Here is a 23,699-nt window from a genome sequence, read left to right as displayed (position 1 = left end):
ACAGTATTCTTATATAGATGATATATGTATTTTATATATACATTTATGTATAATTGGTTTTTGTAGAGTTGGTTTACTGCAATTCTTGGAGGAATTTTTACTGAAGTTCTGCTACAATTTGTTACAAAAGAAAGTGTGGCTACAATGGTTAAGTCTTAGTTTGGGCTTTTTATTATTGAAATGAAATTGTTATGTTCAGTCTTTTTGGTATAAAACTGAGTTAAAAGCAGGGTATTTTATTCATAATACTAAGACTACATTTGGGTAGGCTGAGAATGTGAACAGCAAATAGCTTATTTACGTTGATCATATTTAACTGATTTGATTAATATAGCATTATAGTAATTAGTGTGGTAACATTACTGACCTCACTCCTTTGTTCCCCACAGAATAAGGTGATCACTTTAACATCTCCTGCTATCTGAAATAGTGGCGCAGAGAACACAAGAACACCTTCAATTGTTGGACCTTCTTTCTTTAAAAAAAAAAAATAAATTACATTTACTCTTAGTTATACTTCTTCACTTTTGATTTTTCATTTCCTTTCTATGAATAACGATCCTTAAGTCTTGTGGAGAAGCCGACCCTAACGGCAGTTGTTTAAGACTAGTTAAAACACAGATCATCTGACAACTGTCTGTTTAAAAGCAGTAGAAAGGAATTTGGATTGGTTTGGATTTTACTTGCCTTGGAAATCTTTAGCCAAAATTTGTCTACGAGACCTGGGGAAAGAAAGGAAAAAAAACAAGCATATTGGCCTGGAGTGTTAAGAACACTATAGCTGACATTTTTCCAATTGATCCAATGCTTGGAACAGTTATCTTTAAGAACAATGACAAGAGTATATAAAGATGTCTGACGTATAGCCTGTTTATCTTGCTGCTTATGAGAAATGGGGTGGTCTTTGAACTTGTGTACAAGTTAAGTAGCTTTTAATGGTTACTAATTTGGACTTTAAAATATATTTTAATAACTAAAAACTTAATTTTTGGCTTTCTGTATTCATTTCAGAGTTTTGTTTAGAATTGTTTCTGTCACCGATTACAAAATGCAATTTAAAACTAATCCATTGGTAGTTGTTAATGATTCCATATTATGGTTTCCTGCATAGTTCTCACTGTCCTTCAAGAGACCTGAGAAGAAATTGTCACAGCAAATGCCAGTATGAGTTAAGGCTGAAGCAGGATGTAGCAGGGCTGCTACATAGCAACTCCATTTAAGAAACAAGTCTATTCCTTGATTTTGTTTCTGTAATTGGACACCAATAGGGAACTGTACACTTCATTGTGTTATTGCAATGTAGTTCCTTCATGACAATCAGAATAAACGCATTGATTGCCCCCCTACACACAGAAGCCCATGAAGCTTTTCTGTGGAGGCTTCACTGTGTGGTAGAGTTCACTTAGGTGGTGCTTGACTTTTCCTAATTTTGTTTGTAATGGGAAGTTATGTTCAGTATTACTTATAAAAGAAATAATTTAGAATGAGGAAAACCTTTACTGCAGAGTTCAAGCTATGCATTTTTCACAGAACACAATAGGAAAAGAGTAGCCATTGTGATCAGAGAATGTCTGATGTCAGGGTCATGATGTCTGGATAGAAGATACATTGGGTCTGCATCATGATGGAAAACTTTTTACTTGATTTGTATGCAAAGAAGGAACAAGACCTCACCAAAAGGTAAGCTTATAGAAGACTGAGCAATAGGTGTGATACTCTGAGCAAAACTTAAACCTTGAAATTATATCTCCCTGCTCCTGATTTTGGAAGGTAAATACATTTCTCTTTTTAGCTAGTACTTCACTGTAGATTCTGAGCAGCCATTGTTCTGTTCTATGTACATTTACCTTGGGGCATAAAGATTACAACCCGCTGACAGTGCTGCCATACTGAGTACACCTAGAAGGCATTACAAATTTACATCACACCAGGAATAGGACTGTGTTTGAGCAGGTTCAGTGGCTCTCATTTGGAAAGTTTTTACACTTTGTGTCAGGTTTGTGGTGGGATTTTTTGGGCAGTTATTTTTAGGCTTGGTCTTCAGCAGTTACTGTGTAAGAACTATGTGATCTGGTAATGACAATGGATAGTTCATAGGCCCAGTGACCTCTTTATGAGGATTCACTCTTTTTGTTTTTCCTTGCCCCAAGAGAACAGAATAACCTTTCTCCTCCCATTCTGTAATATGCTGGAAATGCCCTGAAGGGGCATAGCCTTCACTTACCTTTAATGCTTTATATCGCTTAGATGTTTATAAAACACATATAAGTAAATGCAGGAAGTATGCATATAGCCATTATTTTTAAGGAGGAGGAAGGCTGTAGCCTCATCTCAAAAGGAGGGTTCATACTATCAGCATCAACTGGTTATACAAAGAGCACAACTCAAGCACCAGAAATTAACTTCATCTGTGTAGTTTTCTTATAAGCATATTTCATAACAGCTTAACTGGTTAGAAGTGTTTAAATCCAGACCTTAGTTGAGATTAAAGCTAATTTCTGCCACAACTGTCTTTACATGCTTACCCTTTCTCAGCTCACTGCTTTGCTTTTCCCTTCTCATTTTGGTTATGTTTTCAGGTAGGTTGTATATCATTGATATAGTAAAGAAGAGAAGAACAGTTTAAAGCTTAAAGCAAAGCCTGCTTCATGCTCTTACAGCTTCTTTTCATCAAAGGAGCAATATGTAACATACACCTGCATAGTGTATTTCTTACATTTCTTGCATAGTGGATTTCTTACCCAACTTTCTGTGGGGGTAATGAGGTTATCTCAGGAAGAGAGCAGTGTTAATAAAACTACATATACAGAGAAAAACTGGTGAGAGTTATTCAAAGCAGTCTATGTGCTGGCCAAAGAGGATGGAGGAAAAGCTTTTGTGTCTACTTTCACCGAAGTTCAGTTCACAGTCCTGTAACTGCTGTCAGTGGAAGTACTGCACTCTGTAATGCAGTATTTCCTAGCATAGAGCCCTCCACTGCTGCTGGTTGATTCTTTGTATCCATTGACCAAGCTTGCTGATTTTTCTAGGGTGTTGAAGGGAATAATGGGGTTCAGAGTGATGCTGAAGGGAACGAGAGTATTCAGAGTGGTTCACTTCATGCCCGCTTTCCTGAAGTAGTGGTTAAGTCATAATATAACCTGTAAATTATCAAGCATTTGAAGTATCTGCATCTTTAAAGTTTGCAAATCATGTTACACTTATATATAGTAATGCAAAATTCTACATTAAAACAAGTAAAAGAAAACTTGATTTATTTCATTGAAGTCTATCAAAAACAAACAAGCACCTTAGTAAATCTAGAGCAGCATAACTGACATGGCTGTGCTGCTGTCTAAACTCAGAACTGGAACATTACATCCACCCTGTCTTTAAAGAGTGATACAGGGAACAACAACGAGTGTGGTACATGTATGAGATACATCTGAGGCCCCAAATGCTGTGTCCACACAACACACAGAAGATTGACCTGTAGCTTAAAAGCGAGGCGGAAGCATCTGTTGTGGTCTGGGGGGGGAAACGGCAGTTCTGTGAATCTTGGTGTTGAACCTGTGTGTCATACCCTTCTCTGCCTGGTCTTAGAGGATCTAAGCTCTACAAAATGCAAGCAAGGATGAGCAGCTCAGTTGGACAGTAAGTCTCAGCTGACCTTTAACTGCTGGAGAGAAATGGTCTAACACATCAGAAAGAAGAAAAAGGAAGAGAAGGGGAAGCCAGTATTCACACCTTTAAATTTAGCATCCAACCCTAGGTACTTGCCTGTTTCCACAAAGGACCTATGTTCTTTGGTTTAGTTTCTCCAACTCATACCTTAGCCCAGTGTTGGAAGCAGGGGGTGTTAATGCCTCTGCCCCTGTTCACCGAAAGCAAGCAAAGTGAGCTGAGAATTTTGACCATGGTAGTCTGGCTCTGCCTGGGGTAGTTTATGTAGTAATAAAGTGTGGCACAGAATTGAATGAGGACCTGCAAAGTGGGAAGTTTCTAAGCAATGTGATCCCACTGTTCCATTATTTTGACAGCTGCTACTTCACACTTCTATTTTTCTTCACCTCTAAGAGTTAGAAACCAAAAGAATCAAAGTGAGTGACAGTCCTTAGGAAAAAAAAAATAATACTGCCAGTGTGTTGAAAGTACATCCAGGATACCTCTAAGCTTTCCATACTTCCTCTGTATTTCTGCAATTGCTTACAAACACCCAGTACAGCAGGTGGGGATTGCCTTGATCTCACTGGGGTAGCAGATGAATGCTGAACTGTCATTTCCAATGAGCATTAAATATTGAAAATCTGGAATGAGCCTGTCTTTGGCAGGTCTTAAGTTTCCATAAGCAGCAGGTGGTACACAAGGCAGGGCTAGGCACCTATAAAGGCCTCTGTTTCTCAGCTGCATATCTCTACCACCTGACAGCCAGGCATCCTCTGATTAGGGCCAGAGGAAGTAGGTGTGACTGCCATTAGCAAACACAGTAATATTGCTAAAGACTTTTCCTCCTCTGAGCTTGCCTTTTGTGACTCTTAGAACCACTTCTCTGCAGACTCAGTGCGGTGGGAAAAGGGCTGCCTGAAAGACGCCATAGAACATGAACTGTGGCATTTGTGGTGCTAAACAGGATTTGGTGAGGTGGGGAGGGAGAGCTGGAAACCTGCATCTTCAAGTAGCTCTCCTGAGCACTCCGGTTTCAAAAAAGCAAGTGAAAGCAGTGATCTGGACATGTGTGATCAATGTTAGTCATTCCCCCTTAGTTGCCTGCAGCTGTAGAGCAAGGCATAAGGCAACCTGAAGTTCTGCAAAAGTAGACAAGACTATCCAAAAAGAGTAATAATTAGCAAGAAGAAAAGTGAGAAACAAGCACAAGCCTTTTTAAACTGTTCTTGCCCTGGAAAATGGGCAGTATTGTGAGATAAGTAACTTTTTCAGCATGGTCTCGTCAATACAGCATCACATTTGGAGCAGCAATAACAGTCATGGCAGGGCTAGAAAGTCCAAGAACAAAGGCCAACTTTCTGACCAGTGTTTCTGAGATCTGTGAACCACAAGTTGCATCTTCAGAGTTAAGTCGTAGACAGAGGAAGGCTTATCAGTCATAATACAGCAATTAAGTGTGGCCCCTGTAACACCTCAGATGTCCACTTGTTTGCTGGTTTTACTGTACTGTCCTGCAGTTACCCCAAGACAACAGCTCCCTAACACTTCCCTTCTCTGAGAACAAACTAGAGTTGACACATGAGTGATCATAAGTCAGCTGCATGTCACCACTATGCAGACTCCTTCCTTAGGAGTCAGTCCCCAGAATGCTTTGGCAGCCTGTGCTTTAAAGGCAAAATCTTCAGTACATTTTTGCAGGCTTTGACTACACACAGCAGCTGCATGCAAAGATCAGAGAGCAAAGCCAGTACCACTACTGAATGGTATATCCTGCATCATAGCAAGCCAAATCAGTGTCATTTCTGGCGCTTGCTAGCCTCTTAAATTTCATGGGGTATGTAATTGAACTGAACACACACTGGGAGAGCAGCAGCTTCCTACAATTTAGTTAGAGAGTCCTACAGTTTGGTTAGAATTAGTCATCACTACAGAGAGTTCGAAGGACTTTGGATGCAGCTTTAATAAGCTGCAAACACTTAGATCAGGATTTACATCATAAATCTTGCCTTTATGTCCTACTCAAATAGGAGTGTCTACAAATCAGGTTAATATAATTTAACAGTAGAGTAGTTAAGTCACAAAATAAGATCATAACTGGTAGTATTATCTAAGAAGGCAGAAGAACTCTGCTTACAGCTGCCAGCTAAGATCTGACTCATCTAAGGCATTTTATAACAACCATATGTTAGGCATGTCTATCACCTATAATGCAAAAAACGATAACATTTCCTAATCAGGATTTACCACTGAGCAAGATTTTCCATAAACAACTCAGTATTATAAGCTCTAGTCACAGGCAGGAGAAAGCCTTTTGCAGACGCTTCCCATTTGTTAATTTAATAAATAGAATAAATGGCTACAAATGTGTGGCTAGAACTGATTCAGCAAGTCTGGCTGTAGTTCAAGGCACAGGTATGTTACTGTGACAACTGACACTTAAAACACCACCGAGGAATTGCTTTAGAAGGTAACTTCTTGTGCAAAAAAGTTTGTGCAAACCTGGGCATTTCAAACTGAGGACAGTCTTGAAGCAAGAACAACCATGTAAACATTAAACGTAATTCACTGAGATGGCACAAGCAAAGTTGTGTTGGTATAGTCTATTTACCTGCATAGCCAGAAAAGAGAGGGTCAATTGTATCAGTACAGGAGAGAAAGATACGAATTAAGTTTGAAAACATTAAGGCCTTTTGCTAACAACACATTTGGTTCAGCTGGAATAATCCCAGTGTTTTAACAAAGGCAGGCGCTGCTGTAAACCCCATTACCTGCTCAGTTCTGAGCAAATTTTACACCTACTTCACTTTTGCACACAAACTTACCTAAGCATACACCACCCTTTAGTCCTTTCAAAAAGACTTCTAGTCAAACGTCCATTAGCCTTAACTATTCCCAGGCTCTTGCTGCAGTTACCAAATAGTTTAAGAGTAACAGGGGAATGAAGCTGCCATTCAGACACTCCCTTCTGCTCTCAAAAGGTCTCTGATGACAAAGCTCCTGTTGATACAAACTGATGTCTTGGTACTTAGACACCTTATTCAGGAATCACAGTCCCTTGTTTTTGAGGAGAAACCCTTTACTTTAAAGATATTTACGAATACACTTTTCCCCCCCCTGAACCGTGGGCTCCCACTCGGCTTTTGTTTTATTTTAGTGAATATTTTTGCTGCTTAAGTTCCTTGGCTTGCTATAAATTTTCACAACTAGATATAGCTAATGTGTTGCTTCCTTATCAAGGTAATGTCTCCAGAGGGCATTTGAAACCAAGGAAAAATAAGTGATTTTATAGATACTGCATTAGCCCTCACCAGCTCTGGGTCAAACACATGTCATATCTGCTAACTATTCATTTCTAAGATCCTCCCAAGCTCTGCTTTTTTGTACGCTGAACATCTGATGCTTCTTGTTTTTCTTCTATAACCACAGATGTGCCCTCTTCAAAAAACTCCCAATCTCAAAACACTAAACTGACAAGCTGAGTGTCAAACCACACACCCCAAGCAGCACTGAAGAAAAACAGAATCACGCTTGAAGGAAAAACAGAAGAAATCACACAAGTTGTTTCCAAAGAATGAATCTGAAACATTTTCAACTCAGTGCAGCCATTGTTTCTTAAGAACGTAAATGCCATTTGATGCTTGTAGGGGTTATGCTCACTTACTGTATAAGCAGAGGCTGTCTCAGAAAGAGATTAACTGGAACAATGCTTTTCATTTTCTTGTTGAGTTTTATCTCTCTTTAAGCTGAACAGGAGCCTTGCTATGGGACAGAGATCGGGCTCGGCTGGCAAAAAGCAGCATGGGTGTTCCTGTGCTAGCTGAGTTATACACTAGGGTAAGTGAGGCCTCTTCACCAGGAACACGTGGTTTGTATGCACCATGGAGCCTCTCTGCATCACAGCCGCCATGCATTGCTTGCTGAGAGCACACCAGAGAGCTGGACAGTAGCAGAGGAAAGCTCCTGGAAGGAGCAAGCAGGCCCACAGCTACTGCTTTGCTGTATCAGGTCCCTACATTACAGAAGGCTATTTGAGCACACAGGAGCAAAGTGATTTTGTCCAGGTCTTCATGGACAGACTATAGTAGGACCCTCAGATCTTTCTGTTGCTCCTATCTGCAAGCTATCCCACCCTCCACTACAGGGGCTGACGTGGGACAAGATTCGGTCCATGATGCTCAAGTGCTAAGGTGCCACATTCAACTTGTCAGTAATGCTACGAGTTACATAGAAGGCCTTATGATAGCGCCCTGCAAAGCAGGACACATAGAAGCAGTAGAAAGGGTCATTTTCACATTGAAAATTAGTAGACCAGCTAGCAAGTTTCTTAATTACATTGTCAAGAACACTTCACACTTTGGAGCATGCTGTCACCTCATCTCTACAGTTCAAAATCTGTCATAGCATTAAAAAGAGTTAAATGCATAGCTGCAAACAAGTATTTAGCTGCCTTGAAAGCTCTCTGTCAATATGCAACTGTAAGATATTTTTATTGTGCAGGTTTCACTGAAAGAAACATCCATTTTTAATCTTGTGAGGCAAAGGTAAAACACTGACCTCCAGTTCTGGTACTTGACTGCTCATCTATAAAGGTCTGTGCAAGAGTAATGCTGAATTCTGGGTTACATCATTTATATTTTAAGGGTTCAAGTCAAATGCTAGATTTCTTTTTTTCCTAGTTCTCTATCTGATAACCTTGAATCCAAAAGAGATGATGCCTGAAGCAAAGCTGATAAAAGTCACCAGTACTAAGCAGCATGTGTGTCAGCAGGAGGGGAGAGCACAGATACATATCTTCACATCCTTATTTCCTTTACAAATGGAGGAAGGAAGTTCCCTGCAGGTTAGCCAAGAGTATCTGCTCTTACAGCCCAAGAGCCAGCAAAGTACAATTTCCAAGAGCCACAGGCTTCTAGATATACCAAATCTATTATTTCACGGTAGTATCCATCAAGGTTTTTGTATACCTAGTACTGAAAACCATTCACTGAAAATTCACAGCTGAGTATCACAGCCAAAATTACAGACACCTTCTTTCATATATCTGCTCTGTTCCTGTCTCTTCCCACTTCTGCAAAATCTTTCCTATTCTTCCTATCACAGTGCCTGGCCATTCCTTTTTCACTTCAACCCTTCACTAATTCCAGTCATCTTCACCCCTGATCCCTGTCCACCCCTGTAAAGATCCCACCCAGCAGTTTCCGTGGCATGAGATCCCTGGAATTCCCAGCCCTTGAGCTGGCTTCCTGCACCCTGCAGAAGGAAGGGGAAGGAACAACACTGCCCAGCCACCCTCTCATCCACACACCGACCTGCTGCAGGCACAGCTCCAGTGGCCAGCACAGGATGCTAAACAGGCCATCCCTCCCCTTGCTCCTTGAGAGAGGTTTATGTGCCATTTATGTGCTATGGTTTGGTGCCCCTTCACAAAAGCAACCTTTCTGAAGCTGGGAGGACACTGCCCCAGAGCCACACAATTGTTGATGGATGGACAAAGATACAGATGTAATGATTATTACAACAGCACCTATAGATTATTATGAAACTGGTCTGCAAAACAGGTATGAATCAGCCAACAGCTACAGCAGTGCTCCTGTGCAGAGATGATTGAGAATTTTTATGCAACTTCTTTAATCAGAAGAGGCCTACTTGGTTGAAAATGAAACCTCTGCAGGAAAAGGTTGGTTTTGATTAATTTCTCAACTTGAAAAAGGTGTCTGAATTGTCAGGGTGTTTCACTTCAACATTTCTAAGCATAGAAAAGGGGGGAAAAAAATCAAGTTCAAATGTAGATTTTCACTTGTCTTCTCAAATTGTTTACTGCAGATTAGACTCTGAACCCACAAATGCATTTTCCTCTTAGTAGAAAGTCCAGTATTTATTTTTAAAACTGATGTGATGAGGAGCAGTGATAGCTTTGTTCAGAATTTCTTGCTATAGAGGAATCCCCATATAGTAGCCCCTGTAAAGCCATTATCATTCATAATGCAACCTCAGGGAAGATGTTATTGCTGAAAGGAAAAATGCATTCATTCCTACTTTTAACCAATTGCTGTATGAAATTGTCTGGTTCCGTAAGATTACAAATTTCACTGCTGATGAGGGATCAAACTAAAGAACAATTACACAGGATCGTGCTTATTTTTAGAGCTAATTTTTTGTTTTGGGGCACATTTAAATGCATGGAGGTGAGGACTTTTAAGAGGATTATCAAACAGCAATTTCATCATCCATTCCAAAGCATTTTCCAAAGATAGGTAACCCCTTTTCATAGAAAAGGAAAGTGAAAGGGGAGCGTAGCGACTCATCCTGGCACATAGACTATGACAGATGCAGAGTCAGAGGTAGACTCTAAGGTCTTGGTACCCTCATGGCCTGGGGTCTAACATGGCTTTCACCAAAACTGATAGCAGGCATCCCACCAATTTGCAAAGGAACATCCCTTTCTGCAACATGCACTTGAAATTCAAAATCTGTTCATAGAATCATAGAATAGTTAGGGTTGGATAGGACCTTAAGATCATTCTTTTTCTTCTCAGCGATACATGCTGTAATACCTCCCTTACTCTTTGCCTAACCTTACCCAGAGCTGAAAGGACAATTAGAAGTTCATCAAGCATATTTTTCTGTATCATTTGCTTTGTCTTTATTTTGCTGATACTATCAACTTGGCTCCACACCAAACAGAATTGTTACAGCTGAATTGGGTCAGATTTTCCATAAGTATGCACCACCAGATTTGGGTCATATCTGTTGATACACCCACTGCAACCTTTAGATTCATTTTTTAACATGGTCAAGTATGTTGAAGCCAGACACCTCAAAACAAAGAGAGACTACAAGCAGGCCATTTGCTCTGGCCTCAGTTGTGAATGCTGAGGTCTTTGAGCAATCTGGGCCACTTCATTTACCTTCTTGCCTATTTATAACCTTTCTGCCCATTGAAGAAGACAAGATGAAGCTACAGATCTATAGGGGAGCTGATGGTTGGGACAGCACTGCACAGGAGATGCTTGGCAAGCACAGGACAAGAGCACCATGGAGACAAGAGAGTCTGAGATCCTCTGCCTCAGTGCTGCTCACTGCAGCCACCTAACAATAAACTCACTGGGGTAGCCCAGGGGCTTTAAACTGACTTCAGAGAGAAGATAACATGATCACTCTCATACAGTGGACTATTCTAGGCTTTGAGAGGAAAGAAACCAAGTCCTTTCCTGTGACACTGTGTGTGGACTGGACTTAAAAAAACAACTAATGTTAGTTTTCAAGAGCCCTGCAAAACTGCAGTTTGAAAGCAGCAATGAACTTCAGTGTGTTTCCAGTAGTAAAAGATGAAAGAGGGCATGAGAGATGGTCCAAGGAATACTAAGCCAAGTAGTCTGACAGTGATTTTGGGTTAATTTGGGACCACTAAGGAAGAAGGGGTTGAGAGTACATGAAAGCTGTTCTTACAAACTAGGGAAATTGAGAATCTTTTGTCTCTTCAGCAGGGGTTTGGTAGATAAGGAGGGATGCAGCAGATGAGCTTCCAGCGAGGAGGAGAAAGGGATGCAGGAAAGAAGCTGCAATGCTAGAAATGTGTACCAGTAGAACTGGCAGAGAACATGAGAGCGTGGAGAGCTATAGGGTGGTGAGGAGAGTAGATCAACACTGCAGAGCAAGCTGAACCAAACTGTCACAGAATGTGTTTTAATGCGACTATTAAGGTGCAAGAAAACCCACCTTGGAGAAAAGCAAGCAAGCTCCTGTGATGATGAGAATCTGCCACTGAAAGCAATGATAGATACTGGGGTATGAAGTCAACCTGGACAACTCAGCACAAAGGCGTAATTATGTTTTTTGCACCTGCATCTATATATCAGTGTTACATACTACTTATCTCTGTACAGATGTTTCAAATACAGTTGTTATTATAAATAGAAACACCAGCAAATCTGCACACACGTCAGACCTGTAAAACCATTGCAGAGGCAGACCATGGTGCAGATGGTGAAATACAGTATTGTGTGGGAGTTCACTATTTCCACATGAGCGTTATTCAATCACAGTGGCCCATTTTCACACAGCTTGCTGAGCTTCAGAAAGTTTTCACAAAGGTTGAGGTTTGACATTTTGAGATAGAATAGCTTAGTCCTCTATCCTCTAGTGAGAGCTACAATAAATGATCAATAATAGAAGAGAAACACAGATGCTTACTTCATCTCTTTCCAGGGTAGAAGCACTGAAAACATGCTTTTTTTGACACAAATGCTTATTCTGGGATCTTCATTACCAGGATTTCCAGTAAAATAGCCATAGGCAAAAAAGCACTTAATCTGACTGTTACATTAGGCTTCCTGAAACCATCTGTAGGTGCAATTGCGAGTGCAGGCATAAGAAAATGTCTTCAAACTTCTAATGGACTGGCAGAATGATATTCCTATCAATAGGTAGGATCGTGATGGGGTCCTACATAAAGTAGATTTATATACATTTATATACATTTATGTACATTTATTGATTAAAACTTATTTTTTAACTGGCGTGACTTCTGTGCTAGTTTATGCAAAACATGCCTCTAAGAATGAAACAGATTGAGACAGGACATAACACCCTGTTCACAACAGCATAATTCATGACTGCACTGAGAAATCACTTCTCTCTTTAGATTTAGGTAATAGTTCAGAGATGCTTACTTCTAGAAAGCAGTATTTCTCTCTGAAACACTCAGTTCAACAAACTCCTAGTTACGTATTTATCTAATTTATTGCCTCTGCATATTTGTTATGTCTGCAATACAGGGTAGATAGAGCACATCTTCAGTGTCATTACCATCACAGTCATTACCATCACAGAAACACTGTAGGTGTTGGCACCACTTCTTAATCAAAATTTCCAGTTCTGAAAGGGCTGGTGCAATACTATCCAAACATCTAAAAGAGACATTCTTCAACTGGATTATTCTCTCACTAAAAGCATGTCTGCTAGTTGAACAGGTTTGTCCTAACCTTCTCACTTGGTGTCCTGAGGCTGTGGAAGGAGGAAAGGGACCCTAGTGGTAGCCTGCCTGCTCTCATCTCTGCCTCATAGATGCAAGGAATCATCTTAATGGAATTTAGCTGCAGAGACCTTGAAAGTCTCCACCAAACTTGTATAAACTGGGGGTTCAGAGCTTGCAGTAGATCCTGCAGGTTGGACAGAAGTAGAACTCTGATACGAAACAGCCTGATCCCAATATCCTGGAGCAATGAAAGAACAGCAGAGGTACCAAATTGTTACCTATCACCAACATAGGAGTTATAAGACATCTGATCTGTGTGCCAGTGTCAAGCCACCATCTGAAGCCAGCTGTACAGTGATTTCCTGGCACACAGCTGAGAGTCACTGCTTTGCTCTAGGAAGGGACTGCAGCAAATTCAGAACTGTCATCCAGACACTGCTCACAGGCATGCAGGCAAAAGCATCATGCAGGGGTCACTGAGGAAACTCCATGCTCCCTAGTCTCCCCACGCATAGGTCCCATTTCCCTGTCACAAACCGTGAGGTGAAGTAACAAAGATCTCAGAGCAGCAGCTTGAGAGGGATGAACTCTTCCAGGTGCTTTTCCCACCTTGGAACAAAGCAGTTCTGCAGGGAGCCTCCAAAAAGGAGTGTGGAGAAAAGGGAAGACATCCCACCCAGCATGCAATAAGGGAGAACAGCAGCTTCATAAAGAGGACACAGAGCCAAAGTAACATTTCCCCAAGACTTTGTTCTCAGAAACTGCTGAACCACAGTGACAGCCTGTAACCCAAGCAAACAGCAACATTAAAGTTCAAGCACTGACATATAGGAGAGTTCAACCTACTTTATTAATCTGACAGTTATAGGCAAATGAGTACCATAATGCCAACTACTATACAACTTCTAAACATGCAGTGTTTCCTGTAGTTATAGCATACAGTAATCACCAGAACAAAACTTCTGTTAGCATCTAATGACTGCTAAATCACCCACAAGAAAAAACAGCACTGAACAATTCTGCTTTTTAAATGCAACGGAGATGCAAAAGAGGCTTTTGAAATTAACACCCAATACAAAAGAAGGGAGGACCTGTCAAACCCTGCTGTGTGCCTTCTGCTAACTGGGCCAACCAGCACCTCAAAACCATAGAGTATTTAGGCAGGGTATAATCCCACCACAAAGAGGCTCCTATCATACAGTAACCTCACCTCTCTGCTGAAGTTGGTTACTAACCAGGAATGGGTTCGTTGTTCACCCAGGTTTCTGAGGATTAACCGTTTTGTTATAGCTTTAACTATGCCACTTGAGTTGAATGCAATGAATTTCAGGCTGACCGCAAGCTGGTGTGCAGCTACTGAGCGCAAGTTCTTTCTCCAGGAAGGTTTAAGAGTAGCTCTTAGTGTTATGTTAATTCCTGGCCTTGAGGAAGAGCAGACTGAAAAACAGATGCTGCCATAAGCACAAACCCAGAATGTGCTGAGCCAAGCAGAATCGCAGCAGAAGTACGGAGATACAGAGTAACAGCCACTGACCTGACATTTCCAATAGTCAGCAGTGACCAGGAAACAACCATTTTCCCCCAGTACACCAATTGGTGCAGAATTTAGCATGCAGAAACACTCCGATGGCACCAGTGGGACTCTTGCTATATTTGTTAGATGCAGTCCACATACTGTTGTCTGTGTTATGAAGCCACAAACCAGTTCAGTTCAGAGCACAGACCACTTGCATCTGCCCTAAATATGACAGATCAAATGTAAGTCATCCTAAGCCAGGTTCCTGTTCTTTGACTTCAGTTAGAGTAAGGCAAATCAGTCACATGTGAGTCAGCTTCTAAATGCTCCTGGGACAATTGGAGTTTGCCTATATACAGAGCTATGCAAATACCAAAAATGAAACTAATAATTTGACCTTTGTTTACCCATGAGAGTCTCAGTTGACCAAAAGGCAAGTCAGATTTTAGTACCATCTCTAGGATTGATTCAGCTCTGAATTAAGCCAGCTTCCACAACTCAGCTGCAAGTACGGCATGTCTGTCAGCCTACGCAGGGTCTGTAGTGACACCAAGAACCCACAAGTCATACAAAATAAACAGTTTGGTGGAAAAATCTGGAACAGGAGCACTAGTGTGGCAGAATGCACTGATTTAGTCACTGCTTTTACTCCAGCAAGGAGCCTTCTGCTGCAAACATCTCCACCACGTCTGGCTGCCCCAAGGGAATGCCCAGTGGGTTGGAGAAGGTACATGAGCAGCACCAGTGATGGGTCAGGCCCTGTCTGCACAAGTGCATAAGGGCCATTTATTAAGGGGGACATCTGAAACTGTCACCAGCACCAAGCATACAGGACCACCAGTGTTAGAGACCACCTGTCGCAAAGGTCTTTGTCCCTTTGCTCACATGTAAGACCAAGACCAACCCTCATTGACAGCACTTTTCCCTCTAGTAAGAACTTCATGACCATCTTTTAATACCTTGGGCAAATATTGACTCGGGTCCAAGACAGTGGAAATATTTGGTTTGCACCAGATGTGGTGCGTACAGATCTTTGAAACATTAGCTAAAGGAGTGATTTGTGAAAATAAAACTTCTAGGTGGATGTGTTTACTTTGCAGGGTTGTTCACCTTGTGCTCAGATCCCAGAAGTGTGCGTGAAGTCTTTCACCACAGGAAGAAAGCCAGCTGTAAGCGCTGCAATGCACACTAAAACTGTGTGCATGCACATGCATTCCTGCATCTGCAGCTCACCCACATGATAGTTAAAGGGCTGAGGATCACTGGTGAGTAATTTAATGAGTCCATACATTCCTGCCTTGACAAGACCCAGAAATGTCATAAGAAGACATTACTATGCTTATTGCTTCAGAACACATCCTCTGTAGTATTAGGTATCTGACGCTAGGCCTGCTTTCTGCAAGAACCTCAGCACTGTTACCCTGGCTTCCAGCAGACACCAGTTTTTGAAAATGCTGACATTGTTCCAAAGGAGGGAAATGCCCCCTCAACTCCTATTTCTTTTGCCCCAGCTGATTAGAAAGAGTTGTAGTAAAAAGCACATATCTAAGCGGGGAACTAGAAGGCTGAAAGCAACACAAAGGTACTTTGACTGGTTTAAGTTGCTTCAGTTTCCAATTCTTAGGTCCTTCCACACCTCAGGTGTCAATTCCCTGTGTGCATCTACTCTCTCCTGCTAAAAATCTGTCAGGTGTGGCTTTGGCTGTTGCAGACCTTGTTATGGGAACCAGGGAAGGAAGGGAGGGCACTAGAACACAAGCACTTCAGCACCCTTCAGTAACTTGTGGATATTCCTTCTGTCCAACAGTTTCATGCTGAGAGTCAATGGGCATTTTTTGGTGCCTTTCAGGAGGAACAGGAGCATGAAAAGAGGTTCTTTTCCATATTTACCAAATAAGTATAGAATTAAAAAAAAAAGCGCATCACATAGAATTGTGTTCAGTATATTCACAGGAAGAATCTTAGTGACACACTTGTTTCTGGACAACCTGGGGCCAAACTCATTTGAGAGACACTTGTACAGAACAGAACTATTCTTTGGGACTGTTGGACTGTAAATTCATAGCAATGCTGTTTGACAGCTTCTCTTAAAATAATCCTCTTTGAATCTGCAACACGTCCCAGGCAGGACTCAAGGTGTACAAGAGTAACATTTGCTGAGTCTTTTTCCATAAGTGAATCTCTTCATCAGATAGACAACAACACCTGACACCTGGGGCTCTTCTACTCTGAACAGTCAACAGATATAGCCCAGAGCATCAAAAATGAGCAAGCCACACACTGATCTGCATGTATATCAACCTTTAATGGATTGTCTCCCAACCTTGCTGGAAATTCAGGGGTGCTGGAGCTTTCTTGGTCATGAAGGACCACCACAGCTGCCAACAAACTCCTCCAGACATGCTTACCTACAGGCTTGTTGTGAATCCCTGCAGGAAACTAACCCTTAAAACTTTACTCAGACACTAAGTTTGCATTGCAATCAATCTCGTAACAGCTGGGAGCTGCAGGAACATCACACCCCCCAAAAGGGGAGTTAGAGGTTGCTTTCAACATGATGTCAGTTAAACCAGCACTACTGAAGGGCAAGGCACTTCAACAGTAATATACCACATGTTCAGGAACTAAGATTATTTTAGAGGAGCGCCTAGGAAGACACTTTTATGTACGTGTAAGATAGTTCATCTCATGCCACAGTGTCACAGCAGCACAGAGTCTCCTAATGCAGCTGCATATCCAGAAAGGCCACTTTGGGGTATCTCCCTATCAAAGTAATTCTTCACAGAATCCCAAGGGTTGGAAGGGACCTCAAGAGATCATCTGGTCCAACCCCCCTGCAAGAGCAGCGTAACCTAGAGTACATCACACAGGAACTTGTCCAGGTGGGCCTTGAATATCTCCAATGTGGGAGACTCCACAACCCCCCTGGGTTCTTCAGATATGTTACAGTTAATATGCCTCATTCCCTGAGGTTTCTGAGCCATCATTCCCCCCCCACTAACAATGCTGTTCATACCACCCTCCCCGGGTATTATTGACAGTGCAGCATGCTCTTAAGTTCCATGTGTCCCAGTGAGTTCAGCCTAGGTTTTCCTTCCTCAGGATTGCAGCATATATCCCAAGTCATATTCAAATCACATTACCACTTCAAGGTGTTTAAGGCATTCCCACAGAGGAATCCAATTGCTCCAGTACCACCCCACAAACCCTTAGCCTGACCTTTCTGGCTACAACTGCCCAGAGCCTGGACATGCTAGAAAACATACACAAGTTTTGTCTCAAGCACTGTGGTGCAGTTTCCTCTCCCTCTTTGTTAACCACTGTTACAACATGCAACCAAGCACCACCGTTAGCAAGATGTGCAATTACCCTGTTTGAAATCTCCCTTTCAAGTTTATCAGACTGCAAATGCACAAGGTCTCTGTATGCTCCAGAGGGGTAGAGTTAAAAACCATCTCCCCTAGCTCACAGATTTCTCATACTGATGGCATCTTTCCCACTGCCCCAACTTCTCTGCCCTGACCAGCCCTTACACAGAGAAACATTTTAGTTTGTTGGTGTCCTACACAAGCGAATTTTAGTCCTCAGGGTATCATATAAAGCTGTTAAATCAGATTCTCAGTCACACGAAGATGGCTTTGTAAGAAGCTAATGACAAAAAGGATCTTTGAAAAGCTCTTTCACTGCCATGTGAGAAATTAGACCCACTTCACACTTAAGTTATTGACAAAATACTTTGATATGCTGTGAAGAACATGAAACCTCCCAGAAGCACAGTTGAAGCAGCTGCAGCATCAGTGTGATCAGAGATTATGCCACATGCCCTGACTACTGTGGGCTGTGCTGAAGGAGTACTTTAGATCCCCTACTCTAGATACCTGATTTCAGTCAACCACCCTTTGGTCTCAATAAACATAAGAGCACCCCTTTGGAGTAAAGGGACTGAAATAATAAGAAACAGAGCATCCAAAATGAAGGCCAGATGTGTGGCAGGCTGGGAGGAGGGCTGCACAGTCACAGGCCTGTCCTTGCCATGCAGCATCCTGGCTGGAAGCATACATGCAGGAGCCAACTCTTAGCAAGGGCGTCTGCTACCAGCTCTCCCATAGATGTGCCCCAGATCTCTCAGTGACAGGGGAACAGGAAAAACATACAGCATTGAATCACCCCACAGCAGTAGCAGAGAACAGGCACAGCAACATCCACAGCTCAGCCAGGAGAAACATACGCAGCTTTCTGGGTAGGAAACAAGACCCAGCATTTGGGAAAATAAGCACAAGGAAACAAGTCGGGGGGGGAGGGGTCAGGCCAGGGTTTGTTGTTGGAGTTTTGTTATCTTTTATCTCCCCAGCAAAACAAAGCCCACCAGACCTCCAGCACTGTAGTCCACCCTGGTCAAGAGGCAGTGGTACCACCACTTGATTCACTCACCAATACTTATGCCTTCAGGGCATAGTATTAGCAAATGAATTTCCACCATGCAGCTAACTAGCAGAGGGATTGCACAGAGGCAATAACATTCTATGATTTACCTAGGAGAGTCTCACTACCAGCACCTCTCACTGCAGTGCATGCTACAGTTCTGGTCATGCTGCTTAACGGCAGCATTTCCCCAATTTTTGGGTTAACAGCAGCAGAGACCAACCCAGCCAGTACAGTTGTCCTTTTGTGTTTTACTGTATGCGATCCTTAAGATCCAACACACTTTCTGGCTTGAGAACCATGTCCCCTTATGCCTGCATTTTACGAAGAGCTCCTTGGCTCTACAGCTACTACTGAGAAACACCAGCAAAGAGAATGAGGTCCTTAACCTTGCTAGAGCATCAGTATCAAGGTTGCAGCAGCCTCCTCCATCATGTGGAGGCCCATAGACAAAATTGCTCAAACATGAGATTTCAGCAACTGAACATGCAGAGGAACAAAACGGACATCCAAGTGGCAAGTGGAAAGAACCACAGTTAAAACCAAACCACAGCAGTCTCGAAAGAAAGTAGTAACAGTCAAACATCTCCCGCTCAGAAATTATTTGGTGCCTAGCAGTCTGAGATACTTCACACTTAAGCAGGCACGTGGTCCTCCATGGCCCCACATCTGGGTGGAGAACCACTGTGAGCTACGTGAAAGTCTTCACACAGATATTTAGAATTCAGAGATAAGTAAGAGAGGACAGAGCTCACTCCACTTGCAGAAAACCCTTTCCTCTCACAAATGCAACTGTTCCTTTTGATCCCTGCAAATGTCTGTGACGCAACTTGAGCTGGAGAAGCCTACATGGAAGCACTCACTGGAACATCGATCCCCCTTACACAGGATGAAAGGAGAGGTGGCAAACGACCTCACCACCTCAACTGGCCTCAGAAATCAGTCCAGAGATTGCCAAACCCTTGCAGGAAATGACAGCAGTAAGCCCTGCCAGACCCAGCCCCAGCTTGATAAGCAGGCAGGGAGAGAGCAAGGCTACCCGGCTCCCAGAGCAGTGGAGCTCACACACAAGACACCTCAGCAGTAATGGAAATATCACACAGGAAGGAGGCTCTTCTCGACTGCCATTAATGCTAAACTACTGAAAACAAATAATTCCAAAACTGACTGACAGCAAATACACAGAGTACGCAGCAGAGCTCAACAAAGTCAGGCCCCTGCAGCATGAAGCCCAGCACAAGTGCACAGGAAGATCCATTTCTTTGTTCTCAGAGCTTGAGGAACTGGTGCCCTGACTCACACACACTATTACTCAGTGCAATCAAAAGCATGCTGGTCCAGTGGGTCCCAGCTACTCAACTGCCAGGTTTGTACTATAAGGGATGTCTACACCCACAAACATCACTTCTGCAGCATCTCAAAGAGTTGCAACAAGCTGTATAAAGAGGATCAAGACCATTTTTCACCTATTCTCTTTTTGGGAGCCAGTCTAACCCCCCTGCCCACTTATCAATGTCACTGTGTTTCAAAGAGGCAAAAGGCAACAGTAAATGCAGAGCTGACAGTTTGTGAAACTGGGAATTTAGTAAGTGTAATGGATAACAGAATATCCCTTGGTTTAAATCAGGGTAAATAAATCACTAGAAGTAGCCACTGCAAGCAATTTAGACCAAGTAAATATCTAATCTCTTCTGGCTGATCACTTAGTGAAATACACTGCAACACTTAAAAACTTTCCTATATGAAACACTGAAAATGTCTGGGTTGCCTCTTTTCTTATCAGAAGAGTGTACTTACTCTTCTCAACACTGGGAGTTCAGCTTCCTCTCTCTTCCACTCATACCTCTTTATCCCCCTTTGAATTCACCCACTGAGTCGTGAGTTTGGGAATGTATTATTCATAGGAAGAAAAAAATAAAAGGAAAGTGTAAAACATAAGTAGTATATCATTCTCTTTCCCTTTAACACCAGCTGGCTACACTACAGCAACTAAATCATATTAGCCGTTTTAACTGCATGCTGTGCTGCACTTCTGCCAGTGCCCTTGGCTGACCCATGCCTCTGTCCTGCACACCAAGGAGGGAGTTGGCAGGAGGAGCTAGCAGCCAAGGTGCCTTCTGGGCTGCTTGAGCGGAAGAGTCCAGTATCACCACAGCGCATGCTGCCACTGCCTTAGCAAGGTGGGCTTGGGCAAGCTGCAGGTGAATGTGCCCCATGCATGATATTATCCAGAGCTGGGAGACCACATGCTTATCAAAGTTGTTAATAACTGGCTGGAAATAATTTCATTAGCTGTCATGTTATTTTCTTTCTAGGTTTGCCTTATTCCATATTCTTGTGTCATGTCATTTCTGCTAAACAAAACCAAAAAAGCCAGATGAGAAGCAGCATGTTGGAACAAGCACACAGAAATGGTTTGCTTCCATCTTATTTGAAAGATTTATCACATGTTCCAGGTTAATCTGTTAGGAAGCATTATTCTAACAAGGTGTGGCCTGCATTTCTATAATGTATGAAAGATTTTCTTCCAGATTTATGTGCTCCCTCATATAGTCCATATGTTGTGTATATTGTAAACTGGGGTGATAAAGACTCAGGACTTTTTCTGAGACTCAAGTGCTAGGGTTTTTTCTTCCCCAGTAGGAAAGTTACAGATACAACTAAATACTATGGTGTCCAAATGAGATGTGCCTGCAGTTTTAGATGCACAAAAATCTATTCAAACCTGCTTCCATCACTTTACACACCTTATAATCCATTACAGACATTTACCTGCCTTAAATCTAGTTAGACTGCTTTATTACTCAGAGGAAAAAAAAAGAAAAAAAACTGGAATCTACCACTATCCTACTGACAGCTGGAAAACACCAAAGTTACCTTTGGCATTCTCAGAAGCCACCTCCTCTGCAGGTGAAAACAGACACACATAGGATCTGGCTTGGCAATGAAGTGAGGTCTAGGATTCAGCAGGGAAAATCTCCAGAACTTGAACTGTGAACAGGCATCTCGTAAGGTCCCTGCTAGAGAAGCACTTCATTGACTTACATGCATATTTTAGTGCTTTTCTAAATCAGAAGTCCCTCAAAGGGCTGTATGCAGAACCACATTTCGCTTTTCAGTTTAGACCGAGATCAAAACAATAAATAAAGGCAAAATCCGTTCCTGATGCGAACTGGGGTTATCCTGGAGATTAATTTGACACAACTGACCCGTTTGTTTTTTCTCTCTTAATGAAGGGAAATGCAGAGACTTGAGGAGCATTCCTTTGTCAACATCTTGCAAGTACAGTTGTATGAGTCTCACAATCTTTCACCAGGGCTTATTTTTGAAAGCTCTTCCTTGATTCCCCCCATCAACTGCAACAAAGGTTTTGCTTGAGGAAGGAGCAAGATCCAGAGGAGCTGCTCTCTTCCCCACTTGCAATATCCAATCTGAGTGTTACTATCAGCTTTTGGAAACTGACTGATAGAAAGCACAGATGATGTTTGCATATTTTAATGTTAAACATCCCTGCTTGGCGTAAGGATGGAACCTAATAAACTGCTTTGTTTCTGTGTCATGAATTAATTCAGCCTGCTAACTGATTTGGATAAAGCATTTTGATTCCAACTAATAAATTTGCTTCCTGGTCAGGCAAAACAACTTTTTGGAGGCAAAGTAACAAGCTTGTTAGCTTACCAAGAGAAGTACTTCTATAAGGAGCAGACTTTTTATAACCCACTTGTTCCACCGATGTCTTTTAAATCAATCAGATAAATTCACCTTGTTTTTCAATGCCCTGAATCCCGATAGCTCTGCACACTTGATAGGTAATTTAATCATCGTTGGTGTGGATGAACACAAGCTCAAATTAGCTTCTGAAAGGCTTAGTCATCCTGTGGATAGCTCTGCCTTTCCACTTTTATGCAGGAACTGAGCTTCACCAACTGGTTAGCTAGAGGTGTCATTAAAAATTTACAGAAAGAAACAAAGGTGTGCTCCAGCGTCTCTCCTTACCCTTTCTACTGTTACTTTGGCAGACAAAAGGTATGGAACCTGCTTCATGAATAATGAGTCATGTAATATGCATAATGCATTTTTAATGGTATACAGTAATAACACTGAGGTATTTCCAATCTTCAGACTTGCACCACAGCCTCTCAGTAGCCTGTTCTGATTCTCCACAGATAGATCTCTTTTTCCTCCTCTTCATTTCAAATCCCCCACCTTAAAGCCAAGACTTTTCCCGCAGACATAGCCACATTTAACCCCAATCAGCAGCTGAGCTAGCAATGGATGCAAGCAGGGCTGGTGAGACATGGAATACTCTACCATGCAACCATTTCAAAGGGGTTTAGGCCTGAACAACCCTCACCACCGGCGCCCTGAGACACACCAGTAATGCAAGACAATCTAGTAGAAGACACCCTTAAATCAATAAAATACTTGCAGAGTTCCCTCCCTTGAAGAGCTGTCTTATCACAGGGGCTGTGTCAGAGCCCTCCTGTGCTGCCATAGTTGCCTCCTCCAGCTGCCCAATCCCAACTCCAGTTGTCCTGTCTGAAAGTCAGGCACTCTGTGGTCAGGCACACATCGCTCTTGTAGTTTTAAAGGTAAATGCCAGTCACTAAGCCCAGTTGGGGCCTGCAGGCCCACAGTAGGCCATATCTGACAGGAAAGGGTCCTCTCAAGGGCCCAGACTGCTGCACCTCAACCACCTCACACCCAGTACCCCCAGCACTCACTCCATCCACAACTACAGCACCCCAGGAGGATGAATACCAAATGTTGCCTCAGGGTTAGTCCCAGGCCTACCTGCTTCTCCTGCTGAGCTGTTCCTTGGAGCCTCCACTGGTGTGGGCAGGACCAAAACCACCACCAAACCTTCCCCATTACCACTTAGCCCCCTCCACTTCTGCATTAAATAACCCAGCCTAATTGGCCTAACATGGCACCTGGCACCTCCACTGGTGTTCTGCACCAGCCTCTCGCCCTGCCAGCTGTGACTGTGTGTCACTTTTCTGTTAAATAAAAGCCCTGTCTGTGAGGCCTTGGTGTTGGCAGCCACTGTGTGGAAGAGCTGTCCCAGCGATGCATGCTGGCTTAGTCCTGAGGAGACTGAGCTCAGCTGCAGCCTGCAAAGGGAGCCCTGTGGGGAAG

The 23,699-nt window shown here is 42.6% G+C and overlaps 2 protein-coding genes and 1 long non-coding RNA gene across 4 annotated transcripts in view; 1 reads left to right on the top strand and 2 right to left on the bottom strand.

Moving 5' to 3' along the window:
- RPAP2 (RNA polymerase II associated protein 2) overlaps positions 1–497 on the top strand; it is a 37,444-nt gene extending 36,947 nt beyond the window's left edge. The window contains exon 13 of the mRNA XM_061379327.1: positions 390–497. Within this exon, the coding sequence (XP_061235311.1) occupies position 390 (1 nt within the window). The 3' untranslated portion in view covers positions 391–497. The remainder of the gene's footprint in view (positions 1–389) is intronic.
- Positions 1–23,699, bottom strand: part of GFI1 (growth factor independent 1 transcriptional repressor) — a 108,002-nt gene that overhangs the window by 68,904 nt on the left and 15,399 nt on the right. The gene's annotated exons all lie outside the window — the stretch shown is intronic.
- On the bottom strand, positions 93–23,639 carry LOC133226145 (uncharacterized). Of its 2 annotated transcripts, none has more exons than XR_009729417.1 (3): positions 23,355–23,639; positions 21,438–21,516; positions 93–421 (listed from the first exon to the last, which is right to left on the bottom strand). It is a non-coding gene; the product is annotated as an uncharacterized LOC133226145 (long non-coding RNA). The 2 variants fall into 2 exon arrangements; XR_009729418.1 differs by lacking the exon at positions 93–421 and adding an exon at positions 4,704–4,784.

The sequence above is a fragment of the Neopsephotus bourkii genome, unplaced genomic scaffold (assembly GCF_033783945.1).
Source record: "Neopsephotus bourkii isolate Nb327-2 ecotype Australia unplaced genomic scaffold, CSIRO-AGI_Nbou_v1 NB_1768, whole genome shotgun sequence".
In the NCBI taxonomy this organism is placed as follows: Eukaryota; Metazoa; Chordata; class Aves; order Psittaciformes; family Psittacidae; genus Neopsephotus; species Neopsephotus bourkii.
This window is presented reverse-complemented; position numbering and strand designations above follow the sequence as displayed.